General features: G+C 42.9%; 1 protein-coding gene across 5 annotated transcripts in view; it reads right to left on the bottom strand.

Moving 5' to 3' along the window:
- LOC137421285 (receptor-type tyrosine-protein phosphatase delta) overlaps positions 1-15,090 on the bottom strand; it is a 638,902-nt gene that overhangs the window by 18,263 nt on the left and 605,549 nt on the right. For all 5 annotated transcript variants that reach the window (XM_078771624.1, XM_068107181.2, XM_068107180.2 and 2 more), the window contains one exon: positions 699-832. In XM_078771624.1, coding sequence (XP_078627750.1) covers positions 699-832 — 134 coding nt within the window. The remainder of the gene's footprint in view (positions 1-698; positions 833-15,090) is intronic.

The raw sequence follows: 15,090 nt of genomic DNA, 5'->3' as shown, positions 1-15,090 counted from the left end.
ACCTATGACATCATAATTATCACTAAAATTCTACAGGCGGAGGTGCTCCTATGGTGAAAAGGTTTGTGTCAATCGGACCAACAACAAAAAAATTCATACTGTTCGGATGAAGCGTTATACTTGTTCAATTATGATGTCATAACAAAGGCACCGATGACATCATTAACAAATCTTATTCCCCATGGGGAGGACTTGACAATGAGCCATGTTTCAATTTTTCCCATTGAGCGTTTCAGAGATATAGAGGTGTAATGTTTTTTTATTTTTCCAAGATGGCGATCGTACCACGTGACTGATGACGTCATAATTATGAATAAAACAATTCTACAGGCTGAGGCGCTCCTATGGTAAAATGTTGTGTCAATCGGACCAACGGTTTCCGAGAAAATGAATTTTTAAAATGCACGCCACACGTACGCCACACATACGGACGCAACCGAATGCCTAACCCTGCATTTTGCTTTGCCAGCACAGAGTAACAACACAACAACAACAAATGGAAGAGTGATATCCTGTACTAAGATATGTGCAAAGAAATGGCGTAATGGAGTATATATAGTTAAATCTAAAACTGGTTTGAAATACTGACCCACCAAGCATTATGGTTAGCGCGATACAGCGAGATGGAAGGACGGCCAAACTGATTTAACAGGTGCAGTGAACAAGAAAAGATATTCAGAGGAGGAATGAAAACGAACCTCCTTTTGTGCCCCCTTCTGCTGGAAGTAAAGCTCATATTTGATGATGTGTTCCTCTTCTGGGATGTTCCATGACACCAGCAGACTTGTGGCTGACTCTGCCTCGGCTTTGAGGTCAGTTGGTTGGCCAGGAACTGTGAAAACGATATTGAAATAGTTTGGTAAAAGTGACAATATTTTCTGAATTGCAATCGTTTCTGAATTGTGATATTGCAATAGTTCCGACAACCATTTGCAAATTAAATATACGTACAGTCACATGGATTTGTACGTGGTACATTCAAGGAAAGATATGTGGTATATTCAAAGCAATAATGTTTATTCCCAGGGTACAGCAGCGATACAATTATTCCGGAGGTGCGACAAAAGACAACATTGAGGAAATTTGGTGGTGCAGCAATTTACTGAGCAAAACGACACAGTGCAGTTCTCACCCGGTTAATAATTCCCTTCGACAATCTTTACGGCTCAGCGTGCGTTTTTAATCATGGTATAATATTAATAATAACATATAAGTTTATATATATAAGTTTATATATATATATATATATATATATATATATATATATATATATATATATGTATGTATATATATATATATATATATATGTATATATATATATATATATTGTTGCCGATCTCCCGAAGCCCGTCGATGTACAGGGGGGGGGGGGGGGGGGGGGAGGTTAAAACCCTTTTCCCCCTCGGGTCTTCGTGTCCACGAGGCCGAGTCGCCACTCCCGCAGCGAGCGTGGAAAAGGGTATCGGGTCGACTCCACACGTACCTTTGGTACCCACGCTGCCACGAAAACGGGTACCGGACCTCACACAAGCCATGCTAATCGAGTACGCCGAGCGGTTTGCGTATCACATGACTCGTGCTGTTACTTTTATTGAACCCGATTCGAGCGGTTTTATTCGTGCGATGCTAGGCCAATAGATGGAACTGACGGGGACGATCAAATAGAATGAAGAACAGGTTTATTTACAATGTATAGGGCGAAGAGACACAGAGCAGGCATGTAAACAGTCATAACTTAAAATCCCAGACAAAGGGCCCACTCACTCACGCGGGGAAAAGGAGGAAGAACAAGTTCGTGCCCAAACGGGTCCTGGCGCCGTTCACTCCAGGCAGCTCGCCCAGCGTGGCCCTCGGTTGTTCACGGCACATGTGCTGGGAGCGCAAGCAAGCAGATCGTGCGTCTGTGGCCCGGAATGGGTCGTCTTCACACAGCGCGATTAACACAGCAGCGGGAGAGCGCAGGGCACGGGGAGAGTTCGTGTACAGCGACTATAACAAGCAAGGGACTTGACTCGTGCTGCGACAATGTCTATTTCTCACTGCTCAATCACCATTAACCAACAACGAACCTTGGGTGACTGACCGACTCTGACTCAGGGGCTGGGCGACTCTCTCTCGTTCTCACTAAGGGACTGCGCGACTGACGAGGGGGGCTCGGGCAGGGTTTTATATGGCCCCTCCCCGGTCCTACCCGAATGTTCCAAGCCCCTCCTCTCGCCGCCGTTGTGAGCCACTCCCCTCGAGCTCCGATTGGCGGCTCGCTGCTCACCGGCCACTCCCCTGCAGCTCCTCCCTTCGGCCTTGCCAGACTTGTTCCAGGCCGAGCACATGGCATTCCAGCCCAAAAGAACACCTAACTCACTGGACTGCTTAACGCAAACTAACACAGGAAAGGAGACAACGCTTACATTTACTAAGAAATAACTGAACTAAAGCGAGGCTACATGTTGTGGTGTGTCTACCTACGAGGTAGACCTACGGGGTGGTGTGGTGTGTCTACCTACGGGGGTCATCCTTTATTCCCACAACCGCAACAATATATACATATATATATATATATATATATATATATATATATATATATATACATACATACATATATATATATATATATATATATATATATATATATATATATATATATATATATATATATATATATATATATGTATATATAATTTAGGGTGGGCTTCAAAAAATCAAAATGCAGATTTTCTCCGGGACATGGTCTATTTTTGTTCCTTTTGGTGTCAAAGGAAACCACACCAAATTTGAATGGAATCCAATAATATTTAGGGGTGCCACATCAGTGATGAATTTTCCCCCATGCAAAAATAGGAATTCCCATTTTTTGGGCTGTATATACACAAAATAAATACATAATTATATATATACATTAAATATAATATTAAAAATAAATATATAGTAAATATACATTAAATAATAATAATATATATTATATTATACATTATATATACAATTATACGATAGACAATTATACAAATATAGACAAATATACTACATTAAATAATATATTAAAAATAAATATAATATATTAAAATTTAAATATAATAAATAAATATATAGTTATACAATATATATACATTATAATTAAATATACATTAAATTTATACATGAAATATACATTAAATAATAAATATACATAAATACACATTATACATTATATATATAGTTATATACAATATATTATACATACAGTTTTGAGACTTCCTATGATCACTATCTGGGCAATTTTCATGCATGTTTTGTACAGGTTCCCAGGGTCAGGGGTACGCTTTTTTAGTGTGTAATATGTAGGCCTAACTTATTGACTGTGGCTCTTTTGTAGAGAGTGACCCTGTGGAGTAAGAATTAACAGGATTTTACCCACATTCTTGTGTATTTTGCAGATATAATATATTAGTACTAGTACTAGTACCAGTGTTTCATTGAAAACTCGGGCTCAGGATAATGTGTATCTCATTGGGTCCACTTCTGGAGATGCCATCAAAGGTGCCAAGCTCCCGACTGTGCATCAATCTCTTGTCCTGTTTTTCCATCACCTGAAGAAGGAGAATCGCACTGCCTGGGAGAGTGCAACCCTCACCATTGAAGAGGTTGTGAAGTTCTGGGAAAAAGCTCACCTACCTACAACGACGAAGCAGCACTGCATCCATCGTTTGGAGAGGCTATATGAAGAATGGAGGAGCCTCCAAAAAGGTGCAAAGCGGGGTGGTGCGACCCAAGAGAAAAAGGAAGCATCCTTCAAGGCCTCCTTGGAGAAGACGTTTGATCTTAGGCATGCAGATTCGGAGGCCATAATCACCAACCCCGAGGACAGGAAGTTTCTTCACGATCAATTCTCAGAGAGGAAGGCTTCAATGGGATCTGTAGACACTGTGTTGGAAGCAAAAACGAAGCAAAAGAAAGAAAGGGAAGAAAAGGAGAAGACTAAGGCAGAGAAGGAAAATAAGAGACAGGAAATGGTCATGAAGGGTGCTACTGCTATGGAAGTCACAGACTCAGACTCTGACTCTGAGACCACGGCACAGGCTGGTTCTTCATCATCTGATGGTGGGATATCTCGTCCCAAGAAAAGAAGGCCTATCAACATTGTCACTCCTGAAGTCGCAGCTTCTTTGGATCGTACGAAAACAAGTGACCGAATGGCTGTCCACAACTTGGCATCCATTTGTAGAGCATTAGGATGGGATCCTGCAGAGCTGGCACTGAACCGATGGACAGTGCGGCGGAATCGCATGATGCATCGATGCAAAACCATGGACGAAATAAAAGAAGCATTTCATCATAATGTGCAGGGTCCTTTAGTGGTCCATTGGGATGGAAAGCTTCTTCCCGATGTCACTGGAGATTTTGTGCATGTGAAGGTGGATCGTCTTCCAATCCGTGTGTCCAACCAGTACCATGGAATGGAGCAGCTGTTGAATGTTCCCAAGTTACCTGACGGGGGAGGAGAAGCTATGGCAACCGCTGTAGTGGACACACTGAAGAGCTGGAACCTTGTGGGCAAGGTGAAGGCTTTGTCTTTTGACACAACGGCCAGCAATTCAGGTGTTCGTGGAGGGGCTGCTTTCCTCATTGAAAAGAAGCTACAGACTGAACTAATTCATTTGGCTTGCCGCCATCATGCGCACGAAATCATTCTGGGAGATGTTTTCACCACTCTTTTCGGTCCTTCATCAGGCCCTGACATCCAGCTTTTTAAGCGGTTTCAGGCGGAGTGGCCGTCCATTGCCCATCACCAACCAAAAAATGGATTCACAGATCCTGATACGGCAGCTGAGTTTGCACAGAACAATGACATGATGGATGAAGCTCTGGAATTTGCTCTTGTGTGTTTGAAAGATCAGCAGCCACGAGATGATTATCGTGAACTCCTAGAACTGACTGTCATCTACATGGGAGGAATCCCACCTCGTGGAATCCGGATCATGGCTCCAGGAGCAATGCACAGAGCCAGATGGATGGCAAAAGCACTATATTCACTACAGGTGTTCATGTTTCGGTCAGAGTTCCACTTGACACTTCGAGAGGCGAGAGAACTCCGAGCCTTCAACATTTTTGTCTGCCTTGTGTATGTACAGGCTTGGTTTCGGGCTCCACAAGCTATTGAGGCTCCCCTGAATGACATTAACCTCTTCAAGAAGTTGGAAAAGTTTGAACAAATCAATCAGAAGATGGCTCAGGCAGCCTTGAAGGCACTTGGCCGCCACACGTGGTACATGAGCCCAGTACGAGTGGCATTTGCATTCTTTGACACCAGAATTGACAAAGAAAGCAAGATCAATATGATTGATCGTTTTTTTCTCGATCATATTTTTCTCGATCATATCTCATATTGATCAATATGACTCGTTTTTTTCGCAGCTCCACACGCTCTCCATCGAAATCGAAGTTAAGTAATTGTTCCCATTTGTATTTTCGTTATAACTGTATTTCTTTTATGGTGTATGTACGTATATTGTCCCGACAAAGATTTTCGGTGCAAATCTTTCATACCTGTATTGAAAATCGTGTTAATTCGTGTCGTCTTGAGGCCTTGTACAGTGTACACTGTACAACCTTGAGGCTTTGTTTTTCTCTCAGCGCCTGTCGTTTGTGATCCAATAACTTTCGTTCTCTGTTTTCGCAGTCTTTCCACCCCAAAGCCTACTTCCTTATGTAAATCTCAACTCAAAAAAAAAAAAAAAAAAGACATTACCTTCTCTGTGCTCATTCGTTTATTCATTCTTATTCGTTCGTTCGTTCTTCGACCACGTGTTTCTCCCCCATTTCCCCAGATAGATTGTCAAATTTCAACTCGTTATTTTATCGTCCATGCGATATTGTTTGATTATAGTTAGTTTTGGTTTGAATTTCCTGTAACTCGTAATTAATTAATCGTGTTCTGCTCCTCGTGTGTGGCCTTGTAGTTGTACCCCCGTCGGTGTTTTGTTAACTTAAGCGTGTTTTGCTTGGCTCTTGGTTTTTTCCCTTCTACCCCGAACATAATACTGTCTAACGTTCTAAATCCCCACCCCCCCACCCCCCCAAAAAAAACAAAAAAAACAAAAACATTTATTTTCTTTTCTCCACGTGTACTGTTGTCTCATCCTGTATTTTCTGTCCAGGTGTGCTGTTCGCCCCACCCCCATTATCTCCTTGCCATCCACCGTTTGCCCTGTTCACGTGACTCGTGGTGGTCCCTCTCGGCTCTCCCCCCGTTGGTATTTTTGTGCATATAAGATTGTTCATAGTTCTGTTTAAATATTATTTAAATATGTTTAACCTCTCCCCTTCTGTGTTTTATTCAGTGGTATATTACAACACGCTGTTTTTCTTCCTATTTAAAAGGCTTTTCTCAATTTCCTCTCCAACTCATTCCACTTCAAAAAAAAAGAAATTCAATATCTTATACGTCTCCCTCACTACATGGTCTAAATTCACATTCATTCCATCCCTCCTCCATCGTTCTGAATCGGATTGCTAACTTGAAAATCACAACAAACCCAATTTGTTATCAATGTTTGTCTTTCATTAATCATCCACTTTCTAAACTCCCCTCTTGCCCCTCCCATCCAAATCCCCCCCCTTGCACCTACACTCCGAAACTTCCCCCTTGCCCCTCCACTCTTAAACTCCCCCCTTGCCCCTCCACTCCTGAACTCCCCCCTTGCCCTTCCCCTCCTAAACTCCCCCTTTGCCCCTCCCCTCCTAATCCCCCCCCTTGCCCCTCCACTCCTGATCTCCCCCCTTGCCCCTTCCCTCCAAAACTCCCCCCTTGCCCCTCCCCTCCTAAACTCCCCCCTCACTCCTCCCCTTCAAAACTCCCCCCCAATCCCTCCCATTCAATTCTCCCCCCATACCATTCCTCTCCAATTCTCTCTCCTCCCCCCTCCTCCTCCAAGCTGCCTCCTCCCCACTTCGTCTCCCTTCTATCTCATACCTCCACCCCCCCAAACCTTCTACTTTCCTCTGCCCCCCCTCAAACAACCCCTAACTGTGCCGCATCCCTTCACCATCAAACCTTTCATCCTCCTCATCCTTCCCTTTCTTGGAACTCTTCTGCAACATCTGAAACACTATCAACTGCTCTCCCTACCTCCCCCTCTCATCCTTCATCTTACCCTACTCCTCCCCTCCCCTGTCCTGTACCCGATGCTCCCCCTCTCTCTTCATTAACGGTATGGACCTCAAACATCCGGGGCCTTCGCTCAAACCTGACTGATCTCTCCATACAGGTTGCTTCTGAAAATCCAGACTTGATCTGCTTAACAGAGACTTTCCTCCTTCAAGATGTCTCTGATTCCTTAATATCTCTTCCTGGTTACTCCCTCCTCCAGTATGATAGACCTGAGCCTCGGCCTGGTGGTGGGGTGGCTATCTTTGTCAAAAACTCTCTTCCTCACTCTCCTTGCACTGCTCTCTTTCCTCCTCACCCGCAGGAGTACCTCTGGTTACGGCTTCCTCTCCGCTCCCACCTTTTGTTCATATGTGTTCTGTACCGTCCCCCAAACAGTGATGACTCCATCTACATTTCAATGTCTGACAACATGGACCAACTTCTATCCACTCATCCCAACTCTCTCTTCCTCATATGTGGTGACTTCAACTGTCATCATGCCACCTGGTTGGGTGTGGGTTCCTCTCTCACCAGTCATGGCACCTCAGCAAAGGACTTCTGTGACTCACTGGGATTGACACAATCTGTCAATTTCCCGACCCGGATCTCAGCCAATGGAGTATCTTCTCTTCTAGACTTGGTTATGACAAACTTCCCTGCTAATGTCTGCTGCTCTTCTTCTGCTCCAATCGGTTCTTCTGATCATGTGCTTGTCAAAGTGGACATCTCTCTGGCCATTCTCAGAGAGCCTCCTCAGTGTCGACGAGTCTGGCATTTCACTCAGGCCGACTGGGACGGTCTTCAAGCAGCCATCAATCGTCTGGATTGGTCTCCCATCTCCACTGCCTCTGACATCAATTCTTCCTGGGAATTCTTCCAAAGCAAACTGATCTCTCTCATGCACAGATTTATCCCATCTCGCCTTCAATTGTCTTACCCTTCCTCCCGTCCATGGTACACTGAATCTTGTGGTGAGGCAGTTGCCCTGAAACAACTTGCCTTTGCCTCTTGGAAGGCTAATCCAACTGAAGGAAATCTCAGTTCCTTCCACCAAGCTCGGAACAAGTGTGTGTCTACCCTCAGGAGTGCCAGGAAGCACTATCTCTCCTCACTCAAGACTGAACTCTCAAACCTGTCTCCTTCCTCCAAATCCTGGTGGCGTCTGGTCAAATCCGTTTCTGGTGTTTGTTCCCCCTCCATCCCCTCCCTTACCTCAAATGGCCACACAGTTGACATCGCACGTGACAAAGCCGAATGCCTCAACTCTGTGTTCGCCTCGAAATCCTTAGTCCCAAACCCATCTCTCTCTGTTCCCACCTTTCCCAGTCGAACCCAACTGCTCCTGGACTCTGTGTCCTTCTCTCCTGACAAGGTGGAGGAGTTTTTGTCAAACCTCGACTCTGATTCTGCAACTGGACCAGACGGCATCAGCCCACGGGTCCTAAAATCCTGCTCTGCCGCTCTATCTCACCCTCTCTCTGTTCTTTTCACCCTATCTTTTGCTCAAGGTCATCTGCCAGCATCCTGGAAATCAGCTAACATTACCGCTTTACACAAAAAAGGTGCAAAAACAGATCCTTGCAACTACAGACCAATCAGCCTGCTCCCAATTATCAGCAAAGTCATGGAATCCATCATTGCTTCGGATATGAAATCTTTCCTCTTCTCCAATGGCTTGATCTCTGATCATCAATTTGGTTTCAGACCAGGTCACTCTACTTTGGACATGCTGCTTCTGCTGTCTCAACAATGGATGGAGGTCCTCAATGCCAAACAGGAAATCAGAGCTGTCTCCCTTGACATATCACGGGCCTTTGATACGGTCTGGCACCCAGCTCTGCTCACCAAACTCTCCTCCTATGGTATCCATGGAAATCTCCATGCATGGCTTGCGGACTTCCTCTCTGGTCGTAGTCAACGTGTGGCCCTGAATGGATTTCTCTCATCTCCCCTTCCTGTTCAGGCTGGAGTTCCCCAAGGAAGTGTGCTGGGCCCTGTGCTTTTTCTGGTCTTTATCAATGATCTCTCCGACTCTCTGGAAAATCCTCTCTATCTCTTTGCTGATGACTCCACTCTCTGCCGCTCCATTCCTCTTCCCTCAGATCGGCAGTCTGCAGCCTCCTCACTCTCTGAAGACCTGGACAAAATCACAGACTGGTCAAACAAGTGGAACATGTCTTTCAATCCTGACAAATCTCACTCTCTTACTATGTCTCTCCGAAAAGATCGACTGGACAACCCTCCCATCTATTTTCTCAACAATCCTCTCCAAGAAGTTCTGTCACTCAAGCTTTTGGGTCTCACTATCTGCCATGATCTTTCTTGGGAAAACCACATTTCCAAGCTGGCCTCCAAAGCCAGTCGCCGACTGGGCATCCTCCGTCGTGCGAAGTCCTTCCTCGGCACACCTGAGCTCCTCACCACATACAAGGCTTTCATCCGCAGCTCAATGGAATACTGTTCTCCCCTATGGGCTGGTGCTCCTGCCTCACACCTGGCTCGGCTTCACGCTGTTGAATCCAAAGCTTTCAAAATCATTGGAATCTCCCGCGATGAAGCTATCTCTGAGGGCCTTTCACTCACTCACCGCAGGCAGGTAGGTGGCCTTTCTGTCTTCTACCGACTCCTCTCCGGCCTTGCTCCCCCAGCTCTCTCTGTGCTCTGTCCCCCAAATATTCCTACAGGTCGCACAAGATCTGCCAGCAACCCTCTGATGGTTAAACTGCCGAAATCTCGGCTCTCTGCTCACCTTCACTCTTTCATTCCTCTTTTCTCCCGCCTGTGGAACAAACTCCCACACTCCCTTCAATCCCTCTCCTCCTTCCAGGTCTTTAAAACAGCTGTTCACCACCATCTCTTATCTTCCCCCATCCATAACCTTGATCTTTTCTACCCCCACTAATTCACCCCAGATCCACCTTGTTTGAAATTCCAACTTCTTTCCTGGAAATCCTGGCAGTGTCTTTTTTTTTTACCTCTCCCACCCCCCACCCCCTTCACATGCCTCCCCCCCCTTCACATGCCTCCCCCCCAAAGCCCTCTCCCTCCCACAGATCTCTCGATGTCTCCATGTCTCTCGGTCCCTGCTCTCAAATGTTGTGTTTGTGTCCTTCCCCCTCTCTCCCCATCTTGTCTACCGCTCCCGATGTTATTTGTTTTATGTGTCTGTTTGTCTTTCTGTGTGATTAATGTTCGCTCTTTCACGAGCCTCGATCTTGTATACAAAAAAAAAAAAAAAAAAAAAAAAAAAAATTGAAGCATTGAAAAATGACGGTGAAAACCCCTCTCCAAAGAGACCAGCTATCAAACGAGGAACCGCCCTGTCAATCGCTGCTGGCCTCATAACAAAACACACCAAGCATTTCTTCAGCATCCTAGGGACCCCAACTGATTGGATGGATAAGGATCCTGGTTCATGGGAGCAAGAAACCAGCTTTCAGGAAGCAAAGAAAGCCGCCAGTGGCTTAGTCGTGGTGAACGACAGGGCAGAAAGGGGTGTCGCATTGATACAAGACTACAATAAGCTCCTTCCAAAGGATGAAGAGCAAAAGCAAGCTCTGCTCCAAGTTGTTGCTGCTCACAGGAAGATGTACCCCGATGCCAGGAAGGCAACAGTGGTGAAACAGGCCCAGAAATCGGAGTTACATTTCTCATTATATTTGGGTTTTTTAATATTATGTGATATGGTGTCTCTTCATTTTATGAACTGAACATTTGGATTGTTATCATTGAATTTGAGTTTTCATAGCAATATAGTGCTATTTGTGCAGCTATTGTAACTTGTGTTTGCTAGAATACAAAGAAAGTGAGTGGAGGGTGGATTTTCATAAAACAAACTTCTGGTTTTGCTTTCGATCCATATATAGAAAAGTTTTGTAGACACCTTTAGTTTGAAGGCTGATGTGGCACCCCTCAATAAAATCAGATTGCTTTCATATTTGGTGTCTTTTCATTTTGGAACAAAAGGAACAACATAAAGCCATGTCCCAGTAAATATTTAAAAAAAATTATTTTGAGCACCACCCTAATATATATATATATATATATATATATATATATATATATATATATATATATATATAATATATATATATATATATATATATATATATAAATATATATATATATGTATATGTATATGTATATATAATTATATATATATATATATGTGTATATATATATATATATATATATATATATATATATATATATATATATATATATATATATATATATATATATATTATAGATACAGACTTGGCATTTAAGGGTGTAGTACTGGTGAACTTTCCAATATGCCTCTTTTAAAAAAAACTATGTTTTTACGGTTTAGATTCATACGTATTGTATAAACTCATTCAGTATTTCCTTTAAAATATCTAATGTTATCTTTACACGCAATTTACAAGAAATATAATATTTTGCATGAAATTTGTTATAACTTTAATTTGCATCATTCTTTTGGGCTGAAATTTTGACAGGATATTCAGAATATCACTTCCTTTAAAATGATGAAGGCTTTTGTTTATAGGAGTAGCCATTGTGGATTTATTGAAGGACAACCAAGTTTTATCTGGTAATTGGCATAATTAGCTAATTAGTGAACATTTGACATAATTTCACAAAATCCTCTCATCAGGTAGTAGAGTAACACATGTATAATACATGTACCAAGTTTTGTGTGAAAAGAATGATAGGTGACATAGAAGATAGAAGTAGAAATGTGTTCTTTGTTTTTCCTTGTTTTTTATTGACGGTCTAATTTATGCAAATTATATGCATGTAATATGACAAAGAAGCGTTGAAACTGGTCTGAGTTAAAGCCAAGATTATATCTTTCAAGAAAAACTGAAAATTAGATATTAACTTGACTTTGTTTTTGTGTAAAGGCCTCTCAAAGGTACCTATGTAGTTTTCTCAATTTTTCACCAGTACTACACCCTTAATATGGAATTTTTTTTTTTTCTTGACTTGGGTTTACTTTCTTAACTGAGTATATCAATCTGGTGAGTTTATTTTACACTTCGGTGATGTCTTTGTTAAAAGAACCATGTCAATGATTGTCTGTCGCAGCAAGAAGTCAACAACAGGATGATATCACAGGTGGCGTGGCAAAATGTACGGACAGGTGCATTTGATGATTAGCTTCACAGTCGGGTATACAAGGGTTGTTGCGTTCTGTATTAGTGGAAAACAACTGCTGCACATCTCCAAAAGTTATTGCCGCTTCCTCTGCAGATGGTCCGTCAACTCGACAATGCTGTTTGTCATGGAGTGGTGGCTTTACGAAATTACGGCATGATACAGCGTGCTATTGCTCGGCAGTATGGCATCACTCAAGGTCAGGTGTCAAAGATCTTGAAACGAAATGCTCAGAGGGGTGTCCCTACTCCAATACCGAGGCCAGGACGTTCCCGCAGAACCACAAGGAGGGATGATCGCCAGCTGCACCGGTTAGTCCGCAATGGCCGTACCAAGTCAGCTAATCAGCTCAGGGCTGAGTGGCAGCAACTGACAAATGTGACTGTATCCAGAAGGCTAGTCAACCAACGACTGGTTCAAGCAGGCTATCGTGCCAGGCGTCCCCTGAGAAAGCCATCCCTAACCAGACAACGCCGCCAGCGCCGATTGCAGTGGGCCAGAGAGCACCGACAATGGCAGCCAGGACACTTGAATCACGTGACCTTCAGTGACGAGTCTAGATTTCTGGTCTATCGTCAAGATGGCCGCATCCGAGTGCGCAGACAAGTGCATGAAGCCTTCAACAAAGATTGTATAGTGCCAAGAGTCCAAGCTGGAGGTGGTGGGGTGACCGTTTGGGCTGCTTTTCATGCAGGGGGCAAAACTGACCTGGTTGTTCTGAATGGAAACTTGAACCAGTTCAAGTACAGGGCCATTCTGGAAGAAACATTGCTTCCATTTGCTCGTGGAGCCTTTCGAGGAAACTTTCTCTTCCAAGATGACAATGCACGGCCTCATCGTGCTCGCATGATCCAACGCTTTCTTGCTGACCGTGGTGTAGAGCATATGGAGTGGCCTGCCATGTCCCCAGATATGAATCCGATAGAGAACTTGTGGGCAGAATTAACGCGTCAAATCGACCACTTGGACCAGCAGCCGACCTCTGTGCGTGAATTGCAGCAGGCTATTGTCACTGCATGGCAAGCGATTCCTGTCCAAACCTTGGCAAATCTCGTGAACAGCATGCCTCAAAGTGTACGTGCTCTCCTGAATGCTCGTGGGGGTTACACGAAGTACTGAACTGTAATTTTACTGTCCGTAATCCCAGTCGTAATTTAACTTTTGTTTTTGTAAAAAAATTTTTTGACTAATGTGCAAAATAAAGAGATACTTCTGGAAAACGTACAGAAGTTTAACACAGTACTGTCCATGAATTGAGTTCGATATCAGTTTACATCACTTTCAAGGATCAATTTATTTGTTAAGAAATGTCAAATGTGGTTTTTGTTTCTTTTAAAGGTCACATTAACAAAATCTAGAATAATTTCAACATAATTCCAATGAACTTTTGGTTCTAAGACATCTTGAAAAGTAAGTTCACCCCCACAAAAAAAATATTCCATATTAAATGCCAAGTCTGTATATATATATATATAGATATATATATATATATATATATATGTATATATATATATATATATATATATATATATATATATATATATATACATACACGTGCTTGGCTCGACTTGCTCCACCTCGTAACAGAGAAACTGACTTGTTTTAGCTGAAGATAATAACTGTGCCTGAGTTGCTGTGTTGTCATGATTTACACCAATCATCATGCAAACAATTATTTTTGTCGTGTTTGTTTACACACAAACACTGCAAAAAGTTTTGTAGTGTAAACACTACAAATTTATTTGTAGTATTTGTGATATTACATTTTTATAAGCAATTTAGGTTGAAGATTTAGGTTGAAAAAATAGAAAGAAAAATTCAAGAAAGAACCCCTCAGCACATACATACGGGAGGGGTAGGTGCAGACTGGAAATTTGGGACGATTACACCTCACCACCAGGTAATTAAAAACACCTCACCACCACATAATTCAAAACACCTCACCACCACATAATTCAAAACACCTCACCACCACATAATTAAAAACACCTCACCACCACATAATTAAAAACACCTCACCACCACATAATTAGAAACACCTCACCACCACATAATTCAAAACACCTCACCACCACGTAATTCAAAACATCTCATCACCACATAATTAGAAACACCTCACCACCACATAATTCAAAACACCTTACCACCACATAATTCAAAACACCTCACCACCACGTAATTCAAAACACCTCACCACAACGTAATTAGAAACACCTCACCACCACATAATTCAAAACACCTCACCACCATGAAATTAAAAGCACCTCACCACCACGAAATTCAAAACACCTCACCACCACATAATTCAAAACACCTCACAACCACCTAATTCAAAACACCTCACCACCATGAAATTAAAAAACACCTCACCACCACGTAATTAAAAAACACCTCACCACCACATAATTCAAAATACCTCACCACCACGTAATTCAAAACACCTGAGCACCATGTATTTCAAAACACCTCACCACCATGTAATTCAAAACACCTCAGCACCATGTAATTCAAAACACCTCACCACCATGTAATTCAAAATACCTCACCACCACATAATTTAAAACACCTGAGCACCACATTGTGATCCATAACACCTCAACTTTCATTGAGGTGTTATCTTTCCTGGATCCATTCATTCTTTCTTTCCTGGAGGTCCTTGGTGTCCTTGCGTTTTATACCTATCTTGCCTCCCCCCAGGCCCTCTCCCTCCAAAAACATCTCCCGATGTCCCTGCTCTCAAATGTTGTGTTTGTGTGCTTCCTCCCCTTCTCTCCCCATCTTGTCGACCGCTCCCCTTTTTATATACGTTGTTTGCTTGTTTGTTT

The sequence above is a fragment of the Myxine glutinosa genome, chromosome 2, assembly GCF_964187855.1.
Source record: "Myxine glutinosa chromosome 2, kmMyxGlut1.1, whole genome shotgun sequence".
NCBI lineage: Eukaryota > Metazoa > Chordata > Myxini > Myxiniformes > Myxinidae > Myxine > Myxine glutinosa.
This window is presented reverse-complemented; position numbering and strand designations above follow the sequence as displayed.